The sequence below is a fragment of the Lithobates pipiens genome, unplaced genomic scaffold (genome assembly GCF_037356315.1).
Source record: "Lithobates pipiens isolate NorthernLeopardFrog02 unplaced genomic scaffold, aLitPip1_a1.2 Scaffold_30, whole genome shotgun sequence".
NCBI classification, from domain to species: domain Eukaryota; kingdom Metazoa; phylum Chordata; class Amphibia; order Anura; family Ranidae; genus Lithobates; species Lithobates pipiens.
This window is the reverse complement of record NW_027507791.1, coordinates 91,864,788-91,892,737: the sequence shown is the minus strand read 5'-3', so window position 1 is coordinate 91,892,737 and position 27,950 is coordinate 91,864,788. Positions and strand designations below refer to the sequence as shown.

The following is a 27,950-nucleotide window of genomic DNA, read 5'->3' as shown; positions in this document are numbered from 1 at the left end:
TAGAAAATTACATAGAACCCCCAAACATTATATATATGTTTTTTTTCAGCAAAGACCTTAGAGAATACAATGGCGGTTGTTGCACCTTTTTATCTCGCACGGTATTTGCGCAGCAATTTTCGAACGCGCTTTTTTCAGAAAAAAAACTGTTTCATGCTTAAAAAAAAACAGTAATGTTAGCCCAATTTTTTTTCATAATGTGATAGATGAAGATATGCCGAGTAAATAGATACTCAACATGTCACGCTTCAAAGTTGAATGCGCTCGTGGAATGGCGCCAAACTTTGGTATTTAGAAATCCCCATAGGCGACGCTTTAAATTTTTTTACTGGTTACATGTTTTGCGTTACAGAGGAGGTCTAGTGCTATTGCTCTCGCTCTAACGTTCGCGGCGATACCTTGTATGTGTGGTTTGCACACAGTTTTCGTATGTGGGCGGGACTTGCTTATGCGTTCGCTTCTGCGTACAAGCTCACGGGGACAGGGGCGCTTACATTTTTTTTTTATTGTTAATTTTACTTTTATTTTTTAGTTTGACACTTTAATCGATTTTTTTTTCTTTTATTCCTATTACAAGGAATGTAAACATCCCTTGTAATAGAAATATGGCACGATCTGACCTATTTACAGTGAGTTATGGGGTCAATAAGACCCCATATCTCACCTCTAGGCTGGGAAGCCTAAAATAAAAAAAATAAAAATAAAAAAAAAACACGATCCTGGCTTCCTAGCCAAATCGGCGCCGTTATTTTGAATGCAGAGGCCGGGCGCGACATCATAACATTGCGCCCGGCCTCCGAACGATCATAGAGACTCCGGGGATGATCTAGTCCGACGGAAATCTCGATGGTAACTTGCTGGGGCCGGCGGATCCTGTGACCGACTCACCGATGGAAACGGTGAGTCGGTAGAAGCACCGGAGGGCGGCGGGAGGGGGGGGGCATCCCCTCCCGCCGCCCGTAAGAACGATCAAGCGGCAGAACAGACGCTATGATCGTTCTTATGGTGCAGGGAATCGCCGGCTGAAAACGCCGATATCTGAATGATGTCTGTGGCCTCGGGCATCATTCAGATATAACCACCGAAAGCCGAGGCCGTCCCTGGACATCCTACCAGCGCAAAGTGGTTACGTTTTTAACTATGCCCCTATTACAATAGATTTGTTGTTCCTTCAGAAGGTTATCATTTACTTGAAGACGCCATTCCTCAAATGAGGGTAAACTCGGAGACATCCATTTTTGGGCAATTAACTTTCGTGCTATAAACAATAGTCTACTAACTGATATCAAAATCTCAGTGGGAAAAAGCTCTTCATCGAGATAACCCAATAAGCATGTCTTGGGATCCAAATCGATATGCGTATAAAAAACTTCATTAATTGTAGTCACCACCTCTCGCCAGTATCTAACCAATTTAGGACACTTCCACAACATATGTATTAGATCAGCGGGAGATTTTTGGCACCGTGGACAATCCGGGGAATCATGTCTGCCCCACTTAAATAACTTTACTGGTGTTTTATATACCCTATATATTATGAATAATTGAGACAAACATTGTGCAGGTGATAATGAAACTAAAGGCACCATTTCCAAAATTGTTTGCCACACATCATCTGAAATATATGCCCTAGGTCTATCTCTAAATCTCTTCTACCAGGGCTGGTACTACTATCTTTGCATGAGCCTCATTAATAACATATCCAGAGAATGAACCAAAATTTTGTATAAGAGACATTAAAGAATTTTAGAGTTACCCATATCTCCAAAAAACATCTGCATACAATGAGATTTTTTCATTCCTTATTCCTCTAACAAATCCACAGATTGAGATTGTCGGCTTCAGCCAATGGTTCAAGGGCCAGTGCAAAAAGCAGAGGGGACAGGGGGCACCCTGAAAAATGAAAAAAATTCAGGCCCTGAAAGCAGAATTAAACGGCTTAACCCAATGTATAAACCTATCCCCAAGGCCAAACAAACCCATCACCTCTCACAGATATGTCCACTTAACGCTATAAAATATACACAATATCTCTCCTCCCAGGGTTAGTAGAGGGTATTTGCATATTTAAAAAATCCTAAAATTAATAGCTGTAGACCTTGTAGGGATAAAATCAAACTGATCTTGAAGAATCAGGCCCTGCATATATCTACTTGGTCTTGTTACCAGGACCCTGGCTAGAATCTTAATGTCCAAACTCAACAATAATATCGGGCGCTAAGACTCCTGGAGCCAAAGGGTCCTTTCCTGGTTTTGGTAACACAATGGTACAGGTATCCCTCATAGAGTCTGGAAGCCTAAATGATTCTAAAGCCTGGTTAAAGGTCTGGCCAGTTTTTATTTATTTATTTTTTTTTTTAAGTCCGCAACTACAAACACTGTAGCTGCTGACTTTTAATAAGGGCGCTTACCTGTCCAGCGAGCCCGCGATGTCAGAACCCCCACCCCCCCCCAGGCAGATCGGATCTGGTGCCGGTGCCACCATCCTAACTAAGGGAAACAGGCAGTGGAACTTTGCGGCTTCACTGTCCGTTTCCTACTGCGCATGCGCTAGTCACGCAATGCTTTATGAATGGCCCTGTTTTATGGGACACACACATGTCCCAGAAGACAACGGGCCCACTCACCGAAGAGGAGGAACTGAAGAAACAGCACCGCGGAATAGAAAGAGGCAGATTAGGAAGACTGTCTAGCAACAGGGGTTTATGGCAAGTTAAAAAAAAATAATTTTTTTTTGAATTTCTGGATTGAAAACATTTATCATTTGATTATATTGTGATGTTTATACAATAATTAGTTCCGGCTTTGCATATTAAGGAAAAGTGATCCTTATCAGATCAGTGGAAAGTTAGCATATGTCATCAGCTCCATACTAGAGATGAATTGCCCATTACTGCATGAACCCTATGTGTCGGATAAAAGACAAAGTGTCCAGCTTACATTATAATTACTCCATGAGATTTAATTTCCTTGCTCAGCCTTACTGAAAACTGATTATTTCGCTATAATCACAAGTGCAAGGGCTGAAATCTTTGTGGCATATTGAAAAGATCAAATGGCACTTGTTCAGAAACATATGGAGCAAATGATGAAAGCTGTACAGAAACCATTATATGTTGCTTTGGAAGATTGGCGGCCTTTAAAAGCTGCTGTTGTCTTTTGTTTTCTGGTATTATGTTTAGTTAACCATACTATATAAAAACAAAGTTTCTATAATATGGATCCACCTTTCTTGATAACTTCAGTTACGAAAAAGGCACTTTTATTTTTTATTTTTTTCCCTTCTGACCATAAGTACCTCACTCTCCCCATATGTAAGTGCTTAATGCATAAAAGCAAAATCTAGTAAATTACCAGTACTTGGTGCATAAACCCATGATCTAACTATTATGCTTGGTGCATAAAAAAGTCCATAAATACCAGTTCTCTTTCCTCATTGGCCAAAGAGAATGCGCTTCGATATTCTCAGTGACCCCCCTCGAGTACTCCTAAATTCACAGGAAAACTATGACCCCCCTGCTATTAGCATAAGAGTAAAATAACTTTCAGGCAAATGAGACTCATACTGAAGTATTGTCATAATACATTTTTTTTAAATATCAGTTTTTTTAAATCTTTTTTGTAATCCTTTGTTGTATCTCCTAATCAATAAATATATATACGTGGCGCTACTGTTGGTGTATATACCCAACATAACATACCTGTGGATCAATGCATAAAGTATTGAATGTCCTAAATAAACATATAATTCATATAAATTCACAAAAAGTGACCTGTTCCTTAAGAAAAAAAAAAAGTGCCATATCCAGAAAGTGTTCTGTGCCTTTAAATCAATTGGTAACTATATAATAAATTCCATTAAACAGAAAAAAGCTGCTCCTGATGACGTTGTGATGAAACGGGTTGGATGGGGCTTGCTGACGTCATTTTGCATATATATTTCCGGCGTTTGGAACGCAGATGAATATTTCATGCCGGGGACATTGTTACATACGATCTTGGCTTGTATAATGCAAGCATTTGCCTAATGTGAGTGTATCTTGGTTGTTTTTTAATGCATTTTAACTAAATAAATGGAATTGCACTATAGAGCTTTGCCTGGCTTTTATCTCCTTATACATGCGCACACGATGGGGAATGGCTAAGACATCAATTTACCCCAATAAGAAAGCAGGGGAAACAGCCCAGGAAGAGACCACTGATTCTACTCACAAAGTGCATGTTGATTTGAGCTCCGGTGTGTGTGGAAACGTAGGAGGGAATCACACACAGCTCACGGAAGAAAGTATTTTGCATCTTAGAGCACTGGGCACTTTATAGGCACTATGGACTTTTTTCCTGTTTAGAAACTTTAACACCTTAGAGATGGACTTATTTATCGATGTCTTATCTTCTGCAGTCCCTTTGCAGGCACTTCATGTTTATGTGCTTGCACTCCATAAATAGCTGCATGACTTTTCTCAAGGTAAGTTCCCTGATAGTGATAGCAGGCCATGACTGCATAATGTGTGTTGGAAGCCCATAAAACAGAGTGTAAACACAAGAGCATACTTGGGAGAAGAGTTTTCATCCAGTGACTGCTCAAATAAGATCTTTCATGGAAAGATCACCAGGTATAACTTTATTTAAAGCTGCAGAATGAACATCTTGAATACTACTTTTGAAATAACATGTTAGAGCTTATTTGAATTTTAGTGATTGGGTTTACATATGCTTGAACTTTTTATTCTTGTTAAGGTTGCCTAAAGACATAAGATAATGTTTGTCAAATTAAGCTTGCTATTATCAGATGGGGGAACTTTAGCATGTCTAAATGCCATGCCTGATGCCACTTGGCAAAATTTGCCCAAGAGATGAATCAATCGACTCATAGATTTTCTTGGTTGACCTTCGTTCTCTTCTTCAGAGAAAGGCGAGCACACTCATTCGTCTATAGGCAGTGAAGTTCACCTGATGTGTACTGGCATGTTTGTATAACATAACAAATGACTTTCCAAGTGGTGAGGCATTTGCCTGACTTTGACCCTCCTGGAACCTGGCGCACTGTAATGCAAAGTTGGCCCCATCACAATGATGAGCTTGGTGGATATCCTCTGTATGCAACAGCAAACCCTTCCAGGGGTCAGAAACACTTGTTATTTCTCTCTAGGAAAGTTCTGTTTAGCCTAGTGTTTTATCAGTTGCATTGGACTATCAATCTGGGTAGAATCAGATCTGGCCGCCATCGAATATCAAGCTAAATGTTTGATATTATGTATAATCTGGAAAGTAATATGCCAATTTATATGGGGGCCTTAATGAAATCTATGCTGTGCTTTAATCTTCACCTATCCCTAGGATATACTTTTAGCACTTGGAGCCAAAGCATTTACTTAGTACTTCAGAGTATGGAGGAGTGATACTTGCTCCAAGCAACAGATCTGGGCCAGTCTGGTCTGTCACATGAGAAGTGACTCCATGGCTCCATTGACTTGCATTGTGCGCTGAACTTTCCTTCATCTCTGGTGACTGAGCAGAGGGGAAATGAAAGAAAGACGTCTATATTCAGCTGTGGGAGACTATGTTAAAGAAAACCCTTTACGTTGCCCTGGGTGACCAAAGTGTAGTCCACTTTATAGATACATCAAAAGCAGTGTATTGTTAATGAAATGCCAAGATCTGTTAGAACATTTGTTTTCATTTCCTTATCACTGGACCCACCCTCCAATTTCAGAGAGAGGGTAATTTTTTTAAGCGTGTTATGCAAGCTTTTGGCTTTTTGAATGGTATGCTTAAAATCCTGATCCTTATTCTGCGACAAAGTAATGCAAAAAGAAAAAATAGAAAAAGGAAGCATATGGCAAAGATAATCTTTGCTGAAGACGTCACAAGCTTTTTATAGGATATTCTGAGTAATAGAGAAATCTGTGCCTAGGCCATGTGCAGTCTTTTTAATGGTGAGATTAATGGAGAAATGTATTCAGATACATGAAGCCAACCGATTAACCAAATTATTACCCATAGCAATATATTAGGCAATAGTTCAAAAAAGTGCAAAGAAAATGTACTCTGCAAATGTGATTCTGCTTATGATATTGATTATTGCTTGCTGTACAATATTCCATGTAAAAAACAACAACTTGTTGCTATGATAAAAACGGCCATCCTGTAAAAAAAAGCATGTTAACTACTTACCTTTGCTTATTCACTCTTGAATAAGATGTCCAAATGTGTTGGATAGTTCATCCCCAGCTGGGTATTGTGGTTCCTCCTTGGCTGCTTTGTCACACAAACATTTAAACAAATTTTTAAGGGCCCTTTCATACCAAATGCAGTTGGATGCGTTTGAGCTGCACTCCAACTGCCTAGACAAAAATCAAGGTAATCCTATGGGCATGGTTTACATCATTGCAGTGCAGTTCAGCTGCGTTTTTCTGCACCACAAATGCAGGTAACGAGTTACAAACGCGCTTCACATGCACTCCTTTAAGCCATGCACTTCAAACGCAAAACACAGGCAAAAAGCATACAAGGACTCTTCAAATGCATGTAAACAGTCGAAAACCCCCCAGTTATGTGCAGTTTCTATGTGAAGGGGCCCTTTATCTTGTAAAAGCAGATGTTTTCTGAGGTAACCTACCTGACTAACAGCATTTTTCTGCTGCATGTTTAGGACAGATTATTAGCAAATGTTGGGCTTTGAGATATCTGCCCCCAAACAATATACTAGGATCTGCCAATCTTGTTTTCAGGTCAGTGAATGAATAGATGGATGCAGCACACACAAAAGCAAAAATCTTTGTTTCCTTCACTCCATTAAAAAAATACACCAATCATCTTCTGGATACTCTTGTCAGTGACAGTAGTTTACAGAAGTACAATGCCATCTATTGACATTGAAAAGGAGAAGTTCCCCTTTTACTAAAAAAAAAAAAGTCATTTTTTTTGCAAGTCAAAAAATCTAAACAAACTTTTTTTTTTTTTAAACAGGAGCCTGCAAAGTATTTTACCTTCAATCTGTAGATCGTGGGTGCAATTTCAGGCTACTGCACAGTCTCCCTCCAGCTTTTAGTCCATACTTTTGTATGCTTGCGGCCTGTTCAAACTACAAGTCCCTCTGCTGCAGTAGAAGATGGTACTTGTAGTTTTAACCACTTGCCGCCCGCCCTATTACAAATTGACGGCGGCAAAGTGGTTTCATTATCCTAACCGGACGTCATATGACGTGATTAGGATAATGAGCCGCTGCGCGCCCCCGGGGGCGCGAATCGCGGCGATCGTTGTTGCGGGGTGTCAGTCTGACACCCGGCAACTACGATCTCGGTAAAGTCTCCGACGGAGACTCTTTACCATGTGATCAGCCGTGTCCAATCACGGCTGATCACAGTGTAAATGGGAAGAGCCGGTGATCGGCTTTCCCTCACTCGCGTCTGTCAGACGCGAGTAGAGGAGAGCCGATCGGCTGCTCCTCTGACAGGGGGGGTCTGTGCTGATCGATTATCAGCACAGCCCCCCCGAGGATGCCCACACTGGACCACCAGGGACACCACTAGACCACCAGGGAAAAGGTAATAAAAATCCATAATCCTCCCTAGACCACCAGGGTGCCAGTCAGCACAATGGGTGCCAATCAGTGCCCATAATGGATGCCAATCAGTGGCCACAATGGGCATCACTGATTGGCATGCATTATTGTTTGGCACTGATTGGCATCCATTACTATAACACCGATGCCGCCTATGAGTGCCCACCTGTGCCGCCTATGAGTGCCCACCTGTGCCGCCTATGAGTGCCCACCTGTGCCGCCTGAGTGCCCACCTGTGCCGCCTGAGTGCCCACCTGTGCCGCCTGAGTGCCCACCTGTGCCGCCTGAGTGCCCACCTGTGCCGCCTATGAGTGCCCACCTGTGCCGCCTATGAGTGCCCACCTGTGCCGCCTATGAGTGCCCACCTGTGCCGCCTATGAGTGCCCACCTGTGCCGCCTATGAGTGCCCACCTGTGCCGCCTATGAGTGCCCACCTGTGCCGCCTATGAGTGCCCACCTGTGCCGCCTATCTATGCCCACCTGTGCCGCCTATCTATGCCCACCTGTGCCGCCTATCCATGCCCATCCGTGCCGCCCATCCGTGCCAGCTATCAGTGCCAATTTGTGCCACCTATCAGTGTCCGTCCGTGTCGCCCATCCGTGTCGCCCATCCATGTCGCTCATCAGTGCCGCCTATCAGTGCCACTTCATTGGTGCCACATTGGTGCCCATCAGTGCCACCTTATCAGTGCCCATCAGTGTAGCCCCATCAGTGCCCATCAGTGAAGGAGAAAACATACTTATTTACAAAGTTTTGAAACTGAAACGAAAAAAAACATTTTTTTTTTTCAAAATTTTCGGTATTTTTTTATTTGTAGCGCAAAAAAATAAAAACCGTAGAGGTGATCAAATACCACCAAAAGAAAGCTCTATTTGTGGGAAAAAAATGATAAAAATTTCATTTGGGTACAGTGTAGCATGACCGCGCAATTGTCATTCAAAGTGCAACAGCGCTGAAAGCTCAAAATTGGTCTGGGCAGGAAGGTGTTTAAGTGCCCTGTATTGAAGTGGTTAATTTATAAGAATGTGTAAATGTCTGGTGGTGTTTTCAAAATATGACAGCAGGTGTGGGAGGTGGGGGTTGAGGAGGACGCACTGGAGCATGTTGCACGTTACACCCTAAATGAGTGTAACCTGTAACATTCTCCACAAGGTGAACTTAAAGCTTTAGCATGTGAATAAAGCTTTAAAATTCTAATGCTCAGAACGAGTTGCCAAATTTTGTGTAATTTCAATAATAAAAGCTCTAGGATTAATCATCTCTGAATAAATTAATTTTGGTAATAGCGGATAGTTTGATATATAGCAGGGATCACTAAATGGCAGGCCATGGTTCAGGCTCCAACCGAGAAACAGTCCTATCGGGAATGCAGCGATTCCACTTAGCAGCTGGATATCCTCTTCTGGGTCTCCTGCCTGGCTGCTGTTGTCATCGTGACAGAAGGGCAGGGGGCGGGAAGTACTGCAGATCTGCACGGAGGGTGTGGGAGCCTTTTAAATGAACAAGCGGGTAATCATTCGCTTGTTAACATAATAATTTGGGCAGCTCCAGCCCTCCACCCAGATCTGCTGCACCTCCCACCCCCTGCCTTGCCATAAGGATGATGGCAGTTACCCGGTGGGAGACCTGGTAGAGCACACCCAGACTGCTAAGTGCCTCGATCCTGCCATGTTAGTGTAGGACTGTGCAGGGGAGGCTGCCATTGAAAGGGGGACTGTGATGTGAAGGTGGAAAGGGGAGAGCTATGTCTGCAAGGGGGATTGTGATAGGGAGCTGTGATTGCAAGGGAGACTGCAATGTAGAGGGGGTCTGCTATGTAGTAGCTTGTTCACACCATAGCGTGATGCGGGAAACACGCATTTCCTGCAACACAGGCACTGCACTTCAGGTGTGAACTGGCCCAGAGGAGGCAGTGTGGACACTGATGTTAAGGGGATGGGGGGGGGGGGGGGTTCTGATGGGAAGGGTGGTGCTGAGGACACTGATGTAAAGAGGGGATTGTAATGTAAAAGGTAGGCTGGAAACACAAATGTATAGCAGGGTTTGTGATGTGTTCTAGCACAAACCTAGGATTCGGACATCTGCCGGAAGACAATTTTACTAACTGGACCCCCTTGAATTTTACTGATATATTGTTACATTGGCAACCTTTTGTGCCATTCCTTTGCCTTCTAGGAATTTGTTTAGCACAAGTCAGATTCCTACCTTTTTGGATAGCTGTACTTTTCTCAGAGGTCATTAGAGCTGGAAAGCAAACCACCTATTGTGGCTAAAGCTCAGAGAAGCAGAAACAGATTACAATAATTGCATCATATACCCATTTCTAGAATGAATAGAATATTAATTTGGTTTAAATGTGTAAAGAATGGCAGGATAATGATGAAATTGTATACCTTTTTGTAAGTAAAGGTTCTGTCTTTGATCGTTGACAATCAACGTAAAGCATTTATGAAGTATGTATGAATGTGATACCAGTTGATCCTGTTTTGGGAGCGTAATTTTAGAGGGTTTAATTTACTGGTTTTGCTCTTCTTCTTTTTTTATTTTTTTTACCAAAACGTTTTTGTTTTTTGACACGTGCAAGGACAAAAAAGAAAACCGTGTTGGCAGCCTGTCGCACACAGGAGTGGGCTAGCCCCAAAAAAAAGACCAGGGTATAAAAACTCAAACATCCAAAACCGAAAAACAACATATATATGAATAGAAGTGTGTTGGCTCCTGTTAAAATACTGGATCCTGAAAGAGAGTGATTACCCAAGAAGGATCCCCCTATAGAACAGTATAATGCATTAAATCAATTCTACGCCCAGGTCACATCAAAAAGCAAAGAGAAATTTACGCCGTGGCTACATCTTCTAGCCATTTGGCCCATGCCATTTCAAATTTAAGAGCACAGCCTCTGTGCGCATAGGTGACTTACTACAAGTCCCAGCAAACAAATGCAAGAAGAAGGGGTAAGTGGGACTATAGAGCCAATAATGTCAACCACTGACTTCCAATAAGTTGCAATAACCAGGCATGTCCAAAAAATCTGAAAGAAATCCCTCATAGTATGATCACACTTCCAGCAGGCTGGAGAGAGAGATGTATTGACTTGATAAAGTCTATGGGTGATGTAATAGGTTCTGTGCATAATCTTTAATTGTATCAGTCGTTCTCTGATGGAAACTAGCTTTTCGAAAGGAATATCCCACATGTCAGACCAATCCTTGTCATCCAAGTCCGGTATATACAACAGCCATTTTTGTCGAAGTGGAGACAGATCTGGAAGAGCCACCATGAGGAAGTGTGTTTTTATATATATATATATATATATATATATACATATATATATATATATATATATATATATATAACGTGGAAGCTGGTTTAGTTAGTGAATCCATCCGCAGTAGCAGGTGTCTAAAAATATAATGGGAGGGTATATTAGAATTGGAGCAGAGGCCAGTAAGAGGCTTCAACATTTACCAAAATTTGGGAGAGGGAGTTAAAGTGGCGTTCCACCCAAGTTTGAGAGGTGGTCGTAAACGAAACCACCTCTCCACTCCTCGTTTTTGGATATTTTAAAAAAAATATTTACTTTCTAACTTACTTTTTTTGGAAGTACTAAGAGTACTTCCAATCCAGCCGGGCCGAGGACGTCCCATCCTCTTCTGTGGCGAGCCCCCTGTTGTCTTATGGGACGTGTGTGTGTGTGTGTGTCCCAGAAGACAAGCTGGCCATTCACAAAGCGCCATGTGACTTGCACATGCAGAAACCGTCAGTGAAGCCGGTTTCCTTAGTTGGAATGGCGGCGCCTGCACCCGATCCGATGGACTGATTGGCCTCGAGGGGCTGACATTGCAGGCTCCCTGGACAAGTAAGTGTCCTTATTAAAAGTCAGCAGCTACACTGTTTGAAGCTGCTGGCTTTAAAAAAAAAAAAAAAAAAAAAAAAAGCTTTAATCTGGTATTTGGCCCTGGCCTGGGGGTCTGGTAATGCATAGAAATGATGCAGTGTTGGGTTGTTCCAAAGTTGGAGTATGAGGGGAGATTAACCACTTGCCGACCGCCGCACGACGATGTACGTCCTATTTTTGAAGAGGGATATCTCGGTAACGGCAGCAGCTGCTGCCACAACCGAGATATCCATCTCTTCAGGCGGCGGTCGGCTGTACGATAACGGTGGTCTCCGCGGCGGATTCGCCGCGAGATCACCGCTATCGGCGGCGGGAGAGGTGCCACCCCGCCGCCCTCCCGCACCTTCGCCGCTTACCGGAGCCGTCGGTAGCGGCGGAGGCGATCGGGTCCTTCCATCTGCTGGGCATAGAGACAAGTGAGGCTAAGATGGCCCCCACTCGTCTCTATACCATAGGAGGGCGGAAGCGACGTCAAAACGTCACTTCCGCCCATACCTCTTAAAGGTATATTTTTTTTTTAAATGTCAGATTTTCTTTTTTTTTTTTTTTTTTTGCATTTTAGCCCAAATATGAGATCTGAGGACTTTTTGACCCCAGATCTCATATTTAAGAGGACCTGTCATGCTTTTTTCTATTACAAGGGATGTTTACATTCCTTGTGATAGGAATAAAAGTGATCCATTTTATTTATTTTTTTTAAAACAGTGTAAAAATAAATAAAATCAATTAAAATAAATAAGAAAAAAAAATTTTTTTTTTAAAAACACCCCGTTATGACGAGCTTGCGCACAGAAGCGAGCACATACGTGAGTAGCGCCCGCATATGAAAACGGTGGTCAAACCACACATGTAAGGTATCGCCGCGATCGGTAGTGCGAGAGCAATAATTCTAGCCCTAGACCTCCTCTGTAACGCAAAAAATGCAACCTGTAGAATTTTTTAAATGTCGCTTATGGAGATTTTTGAGGCTAAAAGTTTGACGCCATTCCACGAGCGGGCGCAATTTTGAAGCGTGACATGTTGGCTATCAATTTACTCGGCATACCATTATCTTTCACAGTATAAAAAAAAATTGGGCTAATTTTACTGTTGTCTTATTTTTTTATTCAAAAAAGTGATTTTTTTCCAAAAAAAGTGCGCTTGTAAGACCGCTGCGCAAATACGGTGTGAAAAAAAGTATTTCAATGACCGCCATTTTATTCTCTAGGGTGTTAGAAAAAAAACAATATAACATGTTTGGGGGTTCTAAGTAATTTTCTAGCAAAAAAAACTGTTTTAAACATGGAAACACCAAGTCTGAAAAAGAGGCCTGGTCCTTAAGTGGTTAAAGATGGAACCTGAGTTTCTAAACGGAGACCCACATTCCAGGCTTTAAAGTAGTTTACATAGGAGTGAGGGGATAGGAAGCTTTGGCGCTACGTAGAGCCAACGCCTAGAGGGCTTCCAGAGAACCAAGAATAGCAGCCTCCATCATTGTACAGGAGTTGGAACCATCCAGTTGGAGCCACCAGTTGAGTGGCACGGTAATATTTTTAGCAGTCCAGGAGGGCTAGAACTCTGTGCAAGATTGGTCTCATGAGAGTCGGAAACGTATAGCACCGAGTCTGTGGGCCTCAAAGAAAGGAGGAAAAAAATTGGTTCAGTTGGGTAAAAAAGATTTGGGAATCCAATGTGGGGAGTGGCAAAACAAGTAGGTGTGTTTGGGAAGAATTTTCATCTTAATAGGGACAGCAGCAGGTTGCTTCATGCCTTCAGGGTTTTGCACATGTTTACTTGAACATTAAACTGTTCCTCATTGGGAATTTGGGACATTTTTGCAGCCATGGTTGTAGTAATATGCCCAGAATATGCTCGACCATTTCAGTATACAAGGTGGCTTATGCCAGCATCTTTCTAAACATTATTTGAAACCATAAATGACTGACCTTAAGATGATGAAGTTCCACTTAGAGATATTCTAATCAGGGGGCACAAATCAGTTTGTTTTTATTTTTGGCTTAAAAAATTCTATCACATACTTAATGCATTGTTCTGTATGTACTAGTGACAATATACAGATATCCCTCTCGGTATCTTCAATTCTTTTTATATATAATCTATAATAGACTTGTGCACAACGGAAAATTTCATTTAGTTTCGGTTTGTTGTCATTCGTAAAATACATAATTTCGTTCTGTTATATTCGTTATGTTACATTAATAAGTTTTCGGATAATTCGTTATTATTCGTAGAGTGTCGAATTCGTTTGTATTAGTTGAAATTCGCTATGTATGTATGTATAGACATTCGTGATAATGATTCGTAGTTTGGAAAGTAGTTTGTTTATTGAATCTTTTAACACACACAATGACAACGTCTCTTCTCCTCGGCTCAAATACAATACAACACCCTTCTAACTCAGTTCTCAGGAATGCACTTTGCCAGTAATCCAACCTCCGGCACAAAATTTATTAGCTGATTGGACTATAAGATTGACTTTGAGCTGACCTTTTGTTTCATTAGATCTTTAAAGAATTACCGAATCATGTAGAATTCATTCAAATTCGTTCATTATATTTCTTTCGTATTCGTTGTTGTTCGTTATTTCTTTATTCGGACATTCGGATGCAAAGATGTAAAATTTGGCCGAATTTCGATTTGTTACGAAACATATTGCACAAGCCTAATCTATAATAGGAATACATTTAATGTGGACAAGTATATTGTATTACTATAACTCCTGTCGTGTCCTTACCTTCTGGTTCTCGGCTAGTTCGTTCTTATGAGAAATGAGCTTAAAGTGATTGTAAACAATAACTTTGTAAAACAACCCGTTCAGTTTAAAACGGAAATAACAGGCAAGACAATTGGGAATAGATATTAAAATAAATAAAATGTAATAACTTTTTTCAGAATCTCTGTTCTCAGCTGCATAAGAGCTAGGGGGGAGGAGAAAGAATAGTACACTGGCCTTCCCAGTGAATGACTGCAAGGGAGGCATGTCAGCACCATTGGAGGAGATCAGAACCCCCCCCCCCCCCCCGGACAGGAACAGTCCACCACTGGACCGTGGGGGAGCGTTGTTTCCTGGAGGATCGGCAGATCAGGTAAGTATACACTTTCTGCTCACCCCTAGAAAAATAGAAAAAACAAGCAGCTGACCCATACAGTGCAGGCACAGCCCCACTGCATGGGAGGGGGTGAGGAATTTGCCCAGAGTTGGACTTGAAACAGGTTAATCAGAAAATGTTTTTCTGTTCAGAAGTAGTATCCTATTGTGTATCTGGATTGTTATAAATAACTGTGTTATTGAAAAGAGAAATATGGGATTTTTTTAAAATGTAAGATTAATTCTTACCTATGGAAAAAATTATTCCGCGCTAGGAAAGAAACATGAAAGCAAATAAAATGTGAAATAGGCAGCAGCAATAGATGTGATGTAACACCAAACAAATATACAGAAATAAAAAACTGCGCCAATCCTATAATAAAAAATGTCTAAAAGTAATATCAAAATAAATAAATATTAACTTTAAATAAATATCACAATGAAAAAAACACCTTAAGTGCATAAAAAACAAAGCAATATGTAAAGTGAAAAAACAATATAAAAAAAAATATAAAAAATAATGTAAATCAAAATCCATTCAAAGAAAGTTCATGTGTGAATCCAAATAAGAGTCGGTGACACCGCGGTGATTTAAACACGATCCAAAAACTCTTAAAAGTGCCCGTCACCATACAATGAATGTGCTTACCAGAAAAATAAGCAATTTGAGCGTTTGTAAATAATAGATGGATCCCGTCAAAAGATATCCTCCTTTTAAGTGGGTCAGATTTCCATCTCCCAATAATGCCCTCCAGATATTGATATGCCTCGTGGAGCTCAGTAATACCCGAAAAAGAAAGGGGCTTAAAGATGAAATTCATTAGTTGCAAACTACACAGCACAGCAATGATCAACTGTTGACATAGGCAACCCGGGAAAGTTGGAGATCTACCTTTTGTTGGGAAGAAATAGCTGCTCCTTTCTCCAGATTGATTGGCAATCAATCTGGAGAAAGGAGCAGCTATTTCTTCCCAACAAAAGGTAGATCTCCAACTTTCCCGGGTTGCCTATGTCAACAGTTGATCATTGCTGTGCTGTGTAGTTTGCAACTAATGAATTTCATCTTTAAGCCCCTTTCTTTTTCGGGTATTACTGAGCTCCACGAGGCATATCAATATCTGGAGGGCATTATTGGGAGATGGAAATCTGACCCACTTAAAAGGAGGATATCTTTTGACGGGATCCATCTATTATTTACAAACGCTCAAATTGCTTATTTTTCTGGTAAGCACATTCATTGTATGGTGACGGGCACTTTTAAGAGTTTTTGGATCGTGTTTAAATCACCGCGGTGTCACCGACTCTTATTTGGATTCACACATGAACTTTCTTTGAATGGATTTTGATTTACATTATTTTTTATATTTTTTTTTATATTGTTTTTTCACTTTACATATTGCTTTGTTTTTTATGCACTTAAGGTGTTTTTTTCATTGTGATATTTATTTAAAGTTAATATTTATTTATTTTGATATTACTTTTAGACATTTTTTATTATAGGATTGGCGCAATTCTTACCTATGTGGGTGGAGCGTCAGACCGATGCTGCAGCTGTCCCATGCCGTCTCTGCACTGAGAACCGAGCCATCGTACATCGCCGATGGCTTGGTTCTAACAGATCCCGGAGAGGAGAGCTGCTGACTGTCAGTCAGTATCTCTCCTCTCTGCTTCTCTATGCTCATTGGAGCATTGAGCTGTGGAGGGGCGGCTTGCTAAGACTGCCATCAATCAAGGCAGCTGGCAGATCCAGATTTGGAAGTTGGGTTGGCGCTGTCTCCACTGATGGCAGTGACGTCAGAGGAGAGGGGACTTCAGCCCGCTCTCTGCTGAAAACGGGTCACAGAAGTGCAAAACAAATTGCACTCTTGTGATCCAGAGGAGAAGCCCAGCCTAAAAAGCTCAGGCTGGACTTCTCCTTTTAAGGAATTTATGTTCTGGGCAATTTGCTTAACGTGTTGAATATCTATATGAAAATATAGCCATATAATTTTTTATTTTTTTTTACCCATGCCATTACTCTTAATACAATATCTTAGTGCCTGTGCATAGAAGCTAATGCATGTTTGTTTTTTTCCTATTGCCCCATCTCCCTGGCAATCCCATTACAACCACTGTGACATTGAGTGTAAAAATGCACTTTAGTCATTCTCAGCAAGTACACACATACCTGTTGATCTTGCCAGAAATTCAGTGGCCTTGTGAATTCGTGTGAGCTGAAGTGAAAGGACACAATCATATTTTCCTTTATGTAAACTACCAATTCCCCCATCTCCTCTAGTTAATGGAGGAGAGAAAGACATGTTTAAAGTCCACCCTGGGCGACAATCACGGCTCCCTCTGTTGATATAGTGGAGATATTGTTGCCACCCAAGGACAGAAAGTGTCATTTGTAGGATTATCTAGGGAAAAAAGTAACCTAAAAAAGAAAATCATTAGGCATGTTCAGAGTTGGCCTATAAGCTATGTGTAAAAGGTTTCCCCATTAAAGGATGTTGTATTTAATACTTCTCTGACTGATCATAAGATTTGTAACTGATAATTGGTAGTGTGATTACTTGGGTTGCGAGGACCTTCGATGGTTGGTAATAATTGTACAGTGCAAGTTAGAGAAATTTTTCCAGTTTTGGTTTCTGACATTTCTTAACTACATGCTACAAAAATGGTTAACATAGTGAAGTTCCCTAGTCTTAATTTTGACGGGTGCATGCAATTGGAGGCTTTAACATTTCTCCCTTTTCATAATAAAATCTGGGGCAAGTTAGGGCCGACTCCCGTTCAACTTGATTTGTGCTTTGAGTCAAATGTATTTTGCTCAACTTTTGCACATTTTGGTAAGTATGCCTCTTTCAGAATTTGAAAATCAGAAAACCACCATTAAAACCTTGGCTTCCCTGAGGTTTTCTGAGTTTGCCGAAATTCCTGTACTGCATGATCCCATAGTATTCATACGGGCTAATAGAGCAAACAAGCTGTAGTTAAATTTTTTGCTAATGAACTCTTCAATTTCACAGTAAGTTTGTGATCGGTGATTGGGAAAAACTGTCGTTTTCTTTTAAGTGACTTCCTGAAGCACTTAAGAGGAATAATTGATCTTGGCACACGCACGTGAAAGTGATATAACCTACAGGTCATATCACACAGTGATTACAGGTTACAATGTTAAATCTATGGGCAATCAGCAGGCCAGTTTTAATTGGCTATATTAAATGTAATAGCTGTTTAAATTCTTCTCAGGACATATAGATACATAGTGCTGGTCAGAGTCTTTAAAGCCTGTTTCATCTTACCGTGCTGCATAATTGATGGTAATTAACTTTCATGCTACACAAATATCCTTTAATCATGTGAAATTGTTAATACTCTGCAGACAGACCTGTAGATTTAGATAATTTAATGTCCCAAAGCCCACTACTTTGTAGTAAAATCTGATTAATTGATGATCCAAGCAGAAAAGCAGACCATGCTTGACTAACTTTTCCAAGAGGCTGCTCAGACTGGCCAACTTTATAATATTTGTCAAGTCAAGAGATACAGGCTGAGCAAAGAGATGTAATTGTCTGGTATCTAGTTATACAAGCACATTTTTCTTTTATTACTTTAGGAACCTATGGACAGACACTTGATGTCTGGCGGAGATCATAACAAGAGTCTTCTTTAGATGGGCTAATTTCTCTTCAGTTTTGAGGAACATTATATCTTTGTTCATGTTACTAGTGAATGACGGATCCTTGTTAGGCAAGGAGGCTGCCAACTTAGCCTCTGTTTGATCTGAAACTGCCATAGTGTACACATGTGATCAGTTATGACACCAGCCATTTATTGGTTTGACAGTTTGGTTGAGAGTGCAAGCAGACGTGACAGCATTTTTAGCATGCTGGAATATAACAGTTTTTTTAAACCATTAAATTGAGGAGTTTAGATTTATCTATGACTTTACACCTGAAGAACCCTTCTTTTACTCCAGATAAAAGATTTTAGTATGTGCAGTACATGCTTGCAACTTTCTATGAGAAAAGGTTAGAGATAACCTGAAAGAGGAAGTAAACCCTCCTCTTTACTTCCTCTTTACTTCCTCTTTATTTCCCTACAAAGGTAAAGCATAATGGGCTACTATGAAACCAAAGCCTGCAATGTGACTGCTGTCCCCACTAGCAGCGAGTGTTTATCTTCACCCCTCTTCTTTCCGGGGCCGCAAACTGTCTCTGTAACTGGCCGGAGTCACGTGATGTCACTCCCACGCCTGCCAGTCCTGGCATGACCCCTTTAGAAATGGCACGATCTGCCCTTTCTAAATTACGCATGCGCCGTAGACATCTAACTATCTCCTAAACCGTGGAGGTTTACGAGAAGATATCCCAAGCACCTACAGGTAAGCCATAATATAGGTTTACCTGTAGGTAAAAGTTGTTGTACAGGGTGTACAACCATTTTAAGGCTGGGTTCACACTATTGTGAATTGAGTGCGAGTTTCTCCGCATCCAATTTGCATGTCAAGAAATTGTGACCGGCTATCTATAGCGCCGGTTCACACATCTCTGCTGCAGCTCCAGTGCGAATTGCACAGGAGTCCTGTGCATCTTCTGGTCTGTTTCAGGTCCAAATTCAGCCACAAAAATTCAAACTGAAATCGGACCTGAAATGATGAATGAGGACGTGAATGAGTTTTGTTCATATTGACTTTGGCCTTTCAGATACAAGAAAAAAAAAACAGCTTTTCATGGTAGTGCAGTGAAGGATTGCCTTTGTTTGTGCCTGACATTTTATATGCTGCTATTATGTAAGAAGGTGATCTCTTGGGTTTTCTAAACTGGTCAGTATAAAACGGCAGTTACTGAAAAGTAGTTAGTGAAACAACCATTGTGTCTTGATTTGAAAGGCTTCTGACTGATAGGATTTCAGCCATCTCTATCTAATGGAATTTTTTGAAGTTCACTTAAATTATTATTTATAACTAGTAACACAATTTAGGCACATATTTACTTGACTTGATTTGCTCACATTTGCTCACATTTGCACACCATTACGCTGCAGCAACTCAATAGCTGTAAGTTATATGTCTTATAATTACAGAGAATGATAACGGTCAATCAGGTGAATCTGTAGAAACTAACCATGTGCTGCTATGTATAGAATGTCTTTCCTTTTGCTGATCATATTCCATGGTATGACGGGCCCATGTTACCTTGTAATAATCTTTAGCAAGTCAAGCATCTAGTTTTTTTTTCTGAATCTTAGATTTTTTTTTAACCAATGCATTATCTGATTAGTGGTGGAGAAAGACCCAATGGATTTTATTGCAATATGTTTCCTGGCTTCTTAAAATGCTTTGGATCGAGTGCAGGGATTACAAAATGTGTCAGATTTTTGTCTCCTGAGGGAGATTCGTCATCTCTTTGTCCTGTTGGCAGTTACCAAGAGTAAGAGTAAAGAAATTTCCTAATTTTTACTTGCCACCAGAACAGAGAATAGAGGAACACTATTCCTACTGACCCTGGTGAAAATCGGGATCTCCATCACGTTGGAGGAATTTACAATCACTTCCTGTTTTGACTGGTTCAGAGGAAGTGAAGGGAAATCATTCAATAGGACACAGATGGTCCCAGATGACAAAAAATAAAAAATTACCACGTTTATTACCCTCCTCTACTCTGGTCAAAACTAATTAAAAAAAAGTTCTTGCTTTAAAGTGGAGTTCCACCGAGAAATGGAACTTCCACTGATTGGATTCCTCCCCCTCTTCAGTGTCAAATTTGGCACCTTTCGGGGGGGAGGGGGGAGAGTGGATAACTGTCAAATCTAGGTATTTGCGCCCACTTCCGGTGAAAGAACACTGCACATTATGCGGCGAACTACGTCCGGCCCCTTCTCCTCCTCTCCCGTGCTGTCTTTTGGGAGACACACCGGTCCCAGAAGACAGCAGGGACCATACAGAACGTTCAGCAAGACTTGCGCATGCGTAGTAGGGAACCAGAGTGAAGCTGAAAGCACGTGTGAGACGCTCCGAACATAGGCTTCGGGTGCCTACATCACGGCCTCCATGGACAGGTAAGTGTCCATATATTAAGTCTCAGCAGCTACACTATTTAGCTGCTGACTTATAATTTTTTTCTAAGTAAAACTCCCCTTTAATTCTACATTCGAGAAAACCTGTTAGGGTTCTTCTTACCGGACTATAGCCGAGGTGCCCATCCAGTGCTAAAGGCAGCCATAGCTTTACTCCTTATTTCTGGGGCAGATAAATTACAGTGCATGATACTGTAGAGCAGCAGTGCTACATATCGCAACTGGTTTCACTTCCAGGAGCCTCAGCTGTAAAATATTACTGCCATCCTAATAGGTTCTATTAAAAACAGCCTGTTGGCTCCTACATTGCCAACGAGTTGTCTTTTCAGCGTTCGCTATTGAATAAAAAATTTTATGTATAGAGGAATCAAACATTCATATGACCTTTCAATCAACTTGGTCCATGTGTATGCAATTAAATGATCCATTTTTCAACAAGTTAATTGCTAATTAAGATTCTAAGGGCCGGTTCACACTATTGCAATGGCAGACATCGCATGTAATTTGCAGCGCACTGCTGTTCACATTACATGCAATGTCAGCCATACAGATAGTATGGCTAATATCGCACCGCATTCGGTGCAAACACGCACAGGGCCCTTTTTTCTGTTCGGACCAGAATCGGATCTCATGTGTGTTCACACATATGCGATCCGATTCATGTCTGAACTGTCTGTTCACAGTGCGATATGCGAGCTGAAATGGGGGTGTCGTTAACGTATGACACTCCCCAGCAGTTCGCATATGGCAGTGTGAACTGCCGTGCGTGTCGGGTGTGATGCGGGAACCCACAGTTGATTCGCAGGGTTTTTTGCATCGCAATAGTGTGAACCAGGCCTTGGTACGCTTGTTAAATGTATGGCCACCTGTCAGCAAAACTGGTCATAGACAATCTATGTCTCACTTCAAGTGTCAGGCAACAAATCGCCTGATTTCACTTGCCATAGTGCTGGGACCCTCATAAATCTTATTCCCATTTTTTCTGATATGTGGATGTAGCAAAAGCCTTGGCTTTTTTCCATAGAAGAGGAAGCAATTAGCTGGTGTTCTAAGAGATTTTTTTTAAACATGTAGACAAATTTGTTTGATAATGAGCAGTTCTGACATTTAGTAGAACTCATTAACCTCTACATGTCCCAGTAACCTGTCGTGGCATATGATACTTCAATTTATTGCACTGCTTATACTATTTGAGAGGTGATTGGAATGCTTAAAACCCAAGTGAATTTATTACTGTAAATGCAGTCAGGCTTCGCCTACAATTATCACTATTCCTCTTTTATTTTAATTTTTTATTAGTAAATTGCTGTAGCAAAGGTTGAAACCCTGTGGTAGCAAGAGTCCAACTGCACAAAAGCAGCAGCCAAGCTCTCTGGCACCCCTGGTGCTCTCAAGGGCGATTCTGATTATAGCACTATTTAGTGGGCCATTTTAGATTGCTGGAGAGCCGCAGTACAACTGTCCTATGTGGTAGTAGCAGAGGGTTAATAACTCATACTGCAACACTTAACTGATTAAAAAAAAAAGGGGGGTAAAGAGTGTTTGTTTGTTTTTCGTTACGTCACAGTAATATTGTCCTGCTACACATGAATAATTAGGAGGGTTCAACATAATATCTTTTTACAGCTTTAGTGTATATTTGTTGTCTTAAATTGTTGACAGTAGTCCCCAGATAGGAATACACTTTACCAAACAATTATATCACATAAGTAAACCTCTTTGTAGCAGCATAATGCTTGAAGTATGAACAGTGTTGTTTTACTAAGGCTACATTAGTTGTATTTTACTTTACCTATAATCATTGATCTTTTTATTTATATTTCAGGTATACATTGCTGGAATACATCAGATTAAAGTTAAAACGTTCCTCTGACAATTTACAACTGGACATTGAACCTTGATGCAAGGAGAAACAAGGAGAAAATGTATCTCAGATTACCACCTTGCACATAAATTAGCGACAAGTCATTACACTTTAAGTGCATAAATATCTTTTGCATTTTAAGTATCTATTTATAACTTGCCTGATCTCATGAAACCAGTGTGTTCTCTGGAGGGTTTTCTCCAGGAGAACATTATCTTGATAAAAAGCAAAGATGGACATGTTTCGTTCTGGAGTATTCTAAATCTGAGCTCATCTTCAGATCATGACCAGTCTGAAAAGGTCCCAGACTGAGAGGTCGGTTGCTAGTGGGACTCAATCGTCTGTGCCAGATGGACCACAAAAGGCACGATCGGATGATTTTTATATGAGACGTTTCAGATCACAGAATGGTAGTTTAGGTTCTTCTGCCATGTCTCCGGTTGGACCACCCCGTAGTGAAAGTTCCCACCACATATCTTCAACACCAGGTGTTCCTAAGATGGGAGTCAGAGCACGAATTGCAGACTGGCCCCCAAGAAAAGAAAATGTTAAGGAAATGAGCAGAACAAGTCAAGATATGGACACAACAAGTTTAGACACAATGTCTGTTAAGAGTAGTCCTAGCAGTCAAGTGAGTACATCTAGTATGAACTCCAGTGATTCTGCTATGTTAAAAAGTATTCAGAACACACTGAAAAACAAAACAAGGCAGGCAGAAAGTCTAGATTCTAGGTTTCTGACCCCTGAAGGTTACTCCAGTTCGAGCTCCCCAAGAAAAGTTCATCGCAGAATAAGACAACGGAGTAACAGTGATATCACCATTAGTGAGTTTGATATGGACAATTTTGAAGAGTGCATGTCACCTACATTTAAAACCGGGCCATCGCTCCACAGAGAATATGGAAGCACATCTTCAATAGACAAACAGGGAACATCTAGTGAGAGCTTTTTTGATATTATTAAAGGATATAAAAATGAGAAAGCTGACCATCGTGGACATGGCCCTTCAAAATTGAGTGAACTACTACTGAGCAGTGGAAGTAGAGGATCTGGCTTCTCCTTGGATGTTATTGATGGGCAGAGAGATGGGCACCGGGCTTTCAGAGACCGGGACAAGCCACTGAAAAGGCGATCTAAGTCAGAGACTGGGGATTCTTCCATTTTTCGGAAGCTTAGAAATGCAAAAGCCGAAGGGGAGCTTGGAAAGGCTTCTGACCTTGAAGACAATCGTTCTGAAGATGGCATCAAGCCATGGACGTGCCCTAAATGTTTTGCTCATTATGATGTTCAGAGTGTTTTGTTTGATTTAAATGAAGTTGTAATCAACAGGCATAATGTCATCAAGCGGCGAAACACTACGACAGGGGCCTCCGCAGCTGCAGCAGCCTCTCTAGCTGCAGGACCATTGTCTCATTCCTCCAGTTTTAATTCTCCAACTGGTAGCACAGAAGATTTAAACGTAAAGGAGAATGTTAATGTTGACCAAGGAGATGACAAAAGCAATGATTTGGTAATGAGCTGTCCATATTTCCGCAATGAAACAGGAGGAGAAGGTGAAAAGAAAGTCAGCCTGTCAAAGTCAAACTCGGGCTCATTTTCTGGATGTGAAAATTCTTCTTTTGAATCAACTATGAGTTCACACTGTGCAAATGCAGGACTGGCAGTCCTTGAGGTCCCAAAGGAAAATTTGGTTCTACACATAGACAGAGCTAAGAGATACATTGTAGAACATGTAGACCTTGGAGCATACTATTTCCGAAAATATTTCTATCAAAAAGGTATGTGGAATTCCAGTTGGTTAACTTTTTTAAATACTGTGTGTTTTATGAATGTTAATGTTTGCTGTGGGTTTTAGTACTGGATCATCTTTAGACTCCAGTAAACACTCAATAATTAACGCAGCTTGCATACAATAGGTAAATGTTCCTGCTGATTGCTTCTCATTAAAGCTACATTCACATGATTTTGTGTGCTGAGTAGCTTTCACTGCAAAGACTATGAAAATAAAGGGTGGTACCAATGGATGGTTTTGCATGCTAGCATCTTTTAAGAAAGATTTCCTCTAGCTTCCAGGTCCTGTGCCAAGCAGCTACACTGCTGTGGGGCTGCTTGCCTGGCATGGGCACCATTGAGAAAATACTAAGTTTTTCTCTGTCTCTCCACCTCATCCAATTAGAGAACGCTTTGCATTCATTGAAGATGTGGTCCAATGAGTCGTGTGATCCTGCCGTTCCAGCTCTCCTGTGTAATAGAGTGATTGACAATGGCTAAGAAATATGGGTGCTGTGAGGTCTCCTATGCATATGGCTCTTATAGCCAAGCCATTTTTGGCGTTCTCTTCTCTCCCCTGTAGCTTGTGGTCCCTGTAGGACCACATGACCGGAGAAGATTAAAAAATGTAAATTTACAGATTTTTTTTTTTTTTTAATGCATGGGGGGTAGGCAGGATAGATGAAAGGTGGGGTTAGGAACACTTTACGAATAATTAGTACTAGGCTTTAAATCTACTTTAAACATCAGCTTTAATCGTAGACCCTGGGCTATATGTAACCTCCTTCAGGTGATCGGAAACTGGCAAACAGGATTGTGACACAGTCCACCTAATCCCTCCCACTCCCAGCAATCCTTAGTTTTCTTTTGTTCTAGTGTCCTTAGGTGATGGATGACCTCTCTACTGGGAGCAGGTTTTTGTTTGTTTGAGTCCTAATTCTACCTAGAAGGCAAAGAAGGTTCCTTGCTGATCTTCGCACTGAGATATCCCTTTCTAAACCCATCTACACTTAGTTACTGCTCTCTTGCAGCTTCCAAATTAGTGCCCCTCAGCAGCAGCCTCAGGAAACATACTGGGATCCTGTCACATTAGGGTACAGGACTGGCCTGTATTGTTGTCTCCAACTATGGACTCTGCTTTCGTGTGCACCCTTGGTACCATAAGACAGCAAGAGGTGTGTAGTTAGCTGCAGGGTTCTCTACAGGTCCAAGGCAGTGGTAATCCTATGTGACCCAGTCCCTGAAGACCCCTCCATGGAGGAGGAGGTATGCCCTCTAAATGTGGGTATTTATCTCTAAATGTTTTTGCATTAAAGGGCAAGGTTTCCTCCCTTTACTATTAAGGTTCACTAGACTTGTTCAGTCAATACCTAAAGCTGGATGCACATGTTTCTTTAGATTTGTTTTCCTTTAGATTTACCAAAACTATATAATATGAGGTCAAACCTAAACACTTTCCCATTTGTATAGAATCAGGCAGGCCCTTGCACTACATAGTTGAAGTTAGATCTAAAGGAAATTGAACAATAAAAGTTGTATAGTGTGCATCCAGCTTTAGAAACTGGTGTCTTTCTCAGATTTGCAAGGCTGCCACTTTGTCCTCGATTCACACATTTATCAAGTGAATTAGGTGGTTGTCCCAGCCTCTACCAACACCAGTCTGTATGGTGCTTCAAGCCCCTTTTTGTGTTTGCTACCCGCTTCCCTTTGGGGCTTGTTGGAGTTGTACTATTTTGACCACCCGTCTGTTATATTGTTTTGGAATGTCCCAGCGTTTATGAATAAAGCTATGACTATCCTGTTCTGTGTGATTAAGAAATAAGGATTTTTACTTGTCTGGAAAATCCTTTTCATGCAGTAGAGTCTAGGACAGAGGCCATCCTCTTTTCTGTCCTGGCAATTGTTCTCATTGCTTGCTATTAAACTGAGGACTGCTAGTGGAAGGGGTTATATGGGCTGTTCCACAATTCTGTTTCTCCATGTTCACTTCAGTCACCTGAATATAACTAAGAGTCTATGATTAAAGGAGCCTATGCTCTGTAATATTTTTCTTTTGTGTTTTCTTAATTTATTCTCTGCAGCCTGGAATCTGCTGGATTTGGCTGTACTCCACAGTCGGGGTCATTGACTTCTTTAGAAGTCTTTAGACATGCCTTTTTTTTCCCTTTTGTGTGTGATGCCTCAGCAACCAACAGTAAGCCCCATTAGAATATAGTGGTTATGTCAAATCTCTTAGAAGTCGGAGACAGAGGTGAAGCCAGAATGTGGCTGAATTTGGAAGATCCTAGATTGCACATTGTACAATCTGTTTTAAAAGTAAACCTACTTTCAGGGAGCTTGCCATTCCTTCATTTCAACAGTACAGTACTTTTTAATGATGCCTTGCTCTTTCCCAACATGTTTTTGGTTAAAAATCTTTCTACTGGTTCCCCCCCCCCCCCCCGCTATGTAGCATGCCCCCCGAACGGTGTAGCATGCCCCCTAACAGACCCCAGTTGTCAGAATTACTCTCTAATTAATCTCTTTAGAACCAGTTTCCGTCTGTGCCCTGTTGCATGGTCATCCAGTAAAAGGAAAAAAAATCGAAGCTAAATACTGCCTGGATTAGCAGAGGTCTGTGCAGTGGGATGTTGGCCTGCTTTGCATCTGACGCCTGTTTAGGGGCATTGCTACATAGGAATGGGTGAGAGAATCTTATGTGATTTTTTATTTTATTTATTTTTTTAAATGGAAACTGCCACGCAAACCGTCTTGTAATTTGTTTATAAAAATGTGTGTTGACACAGGAGTATTTGTCTTTTCATTGCAATCATGGCAAAATCGGTCATTCTATAGAAAAACCTGTAAAGGGTAACGCCACTTTCGCGGAGAATAAAATGGCAAATAAAAAAATATATATGGCACGGGTCATGTTGTAGTTGAATATCATTAAAAATACCTTTACTTTTCAATCTGCAGCACTGTCGTTTTCTGAAAAAGCAGTGCAATATGGCTACCTGGAGGTGTTCTGTACACAGAATGCCCCCTAGAAACATAATTTCCTGCTTGTGTGATTGACTCACTGATTGCAGTCAGATTTTAGACATCCCCTGCAACAAAAATGTTATTTTTGGTGAGATACTGCCAATAGGAACACGTCTAGAGGGATGCAGGCCCAGTAGGTTTCCTCATTTAGTGCCCTGCAGCTGATTGATAATTATGAAACCACTCCTTTTGGAATCACTTGGCTCAGGGGCACAGAGGAACAAACCGTGATTTATTCAGAATAAAAAAAGGTAGTAATCTGCAACAAAGTTTGTTAAAATCCCTGCAATGTACATAGATCACACAGAGGGGAATGTTTTTCTTTCTCAAAAAAAGAAAACCCTACCTGCATTATCATTTTGCTTAAAATACATATTCACTACAATATGAAAAAATCCCCAGCCTCCTTAAAATTCAGAGCTATCCACCCCCTTCCCCCTCAGGTTAGTGCTAACAGTATTACGGCCAGTCTCCCATACTGTCTGCAGTCAGGTGGTAAAAATCTAGATCCAATTTGCATGTGACTGCACACTAACCTCCCATGGGCTTCAATCGTATGTACCTGTATGATAAAAAAAAAGTACCATTTAGGTTTTTGGGACAGTATTGCACAGGCATGGAATTCTTGGATATGGACTTTTACATCTTGTGCTGCAAACAGAAAGGCAGGCTGCAGTT

The 27,950-nt window shown here is 41.0% G+C and overlaps 1 protein-coding gene across 5 annotated transcripts in view; it reads left to right on the top strand.

The window, feature by feature from the left end:
* Window positions 1-27,950, top strand: part of SIPA1L1 (signal induced proliferation associated 1 like 1) — a 407,147-nt gene that overhangs the window by 156,035 nt on the left and 223,162 nt on the right. For all 5 annotated transcript variants that reach the window (XM_077464604.1, XM_077464603.1, XM_077464605.1 and 2 more), the window contains one exon: window positions 22,440-24,256. In XM_077464604.1, coding sequence (XP_077320730.1) covers window positions 22,762-24,256 — 1,495 coding nt within the window. In that variant the 5' untranslated portion in view covers window positions 22,440-22,761. The remainder of the gene's footprint in view (window positions 1-22,439; window positions 24,257-27,950) is intronic.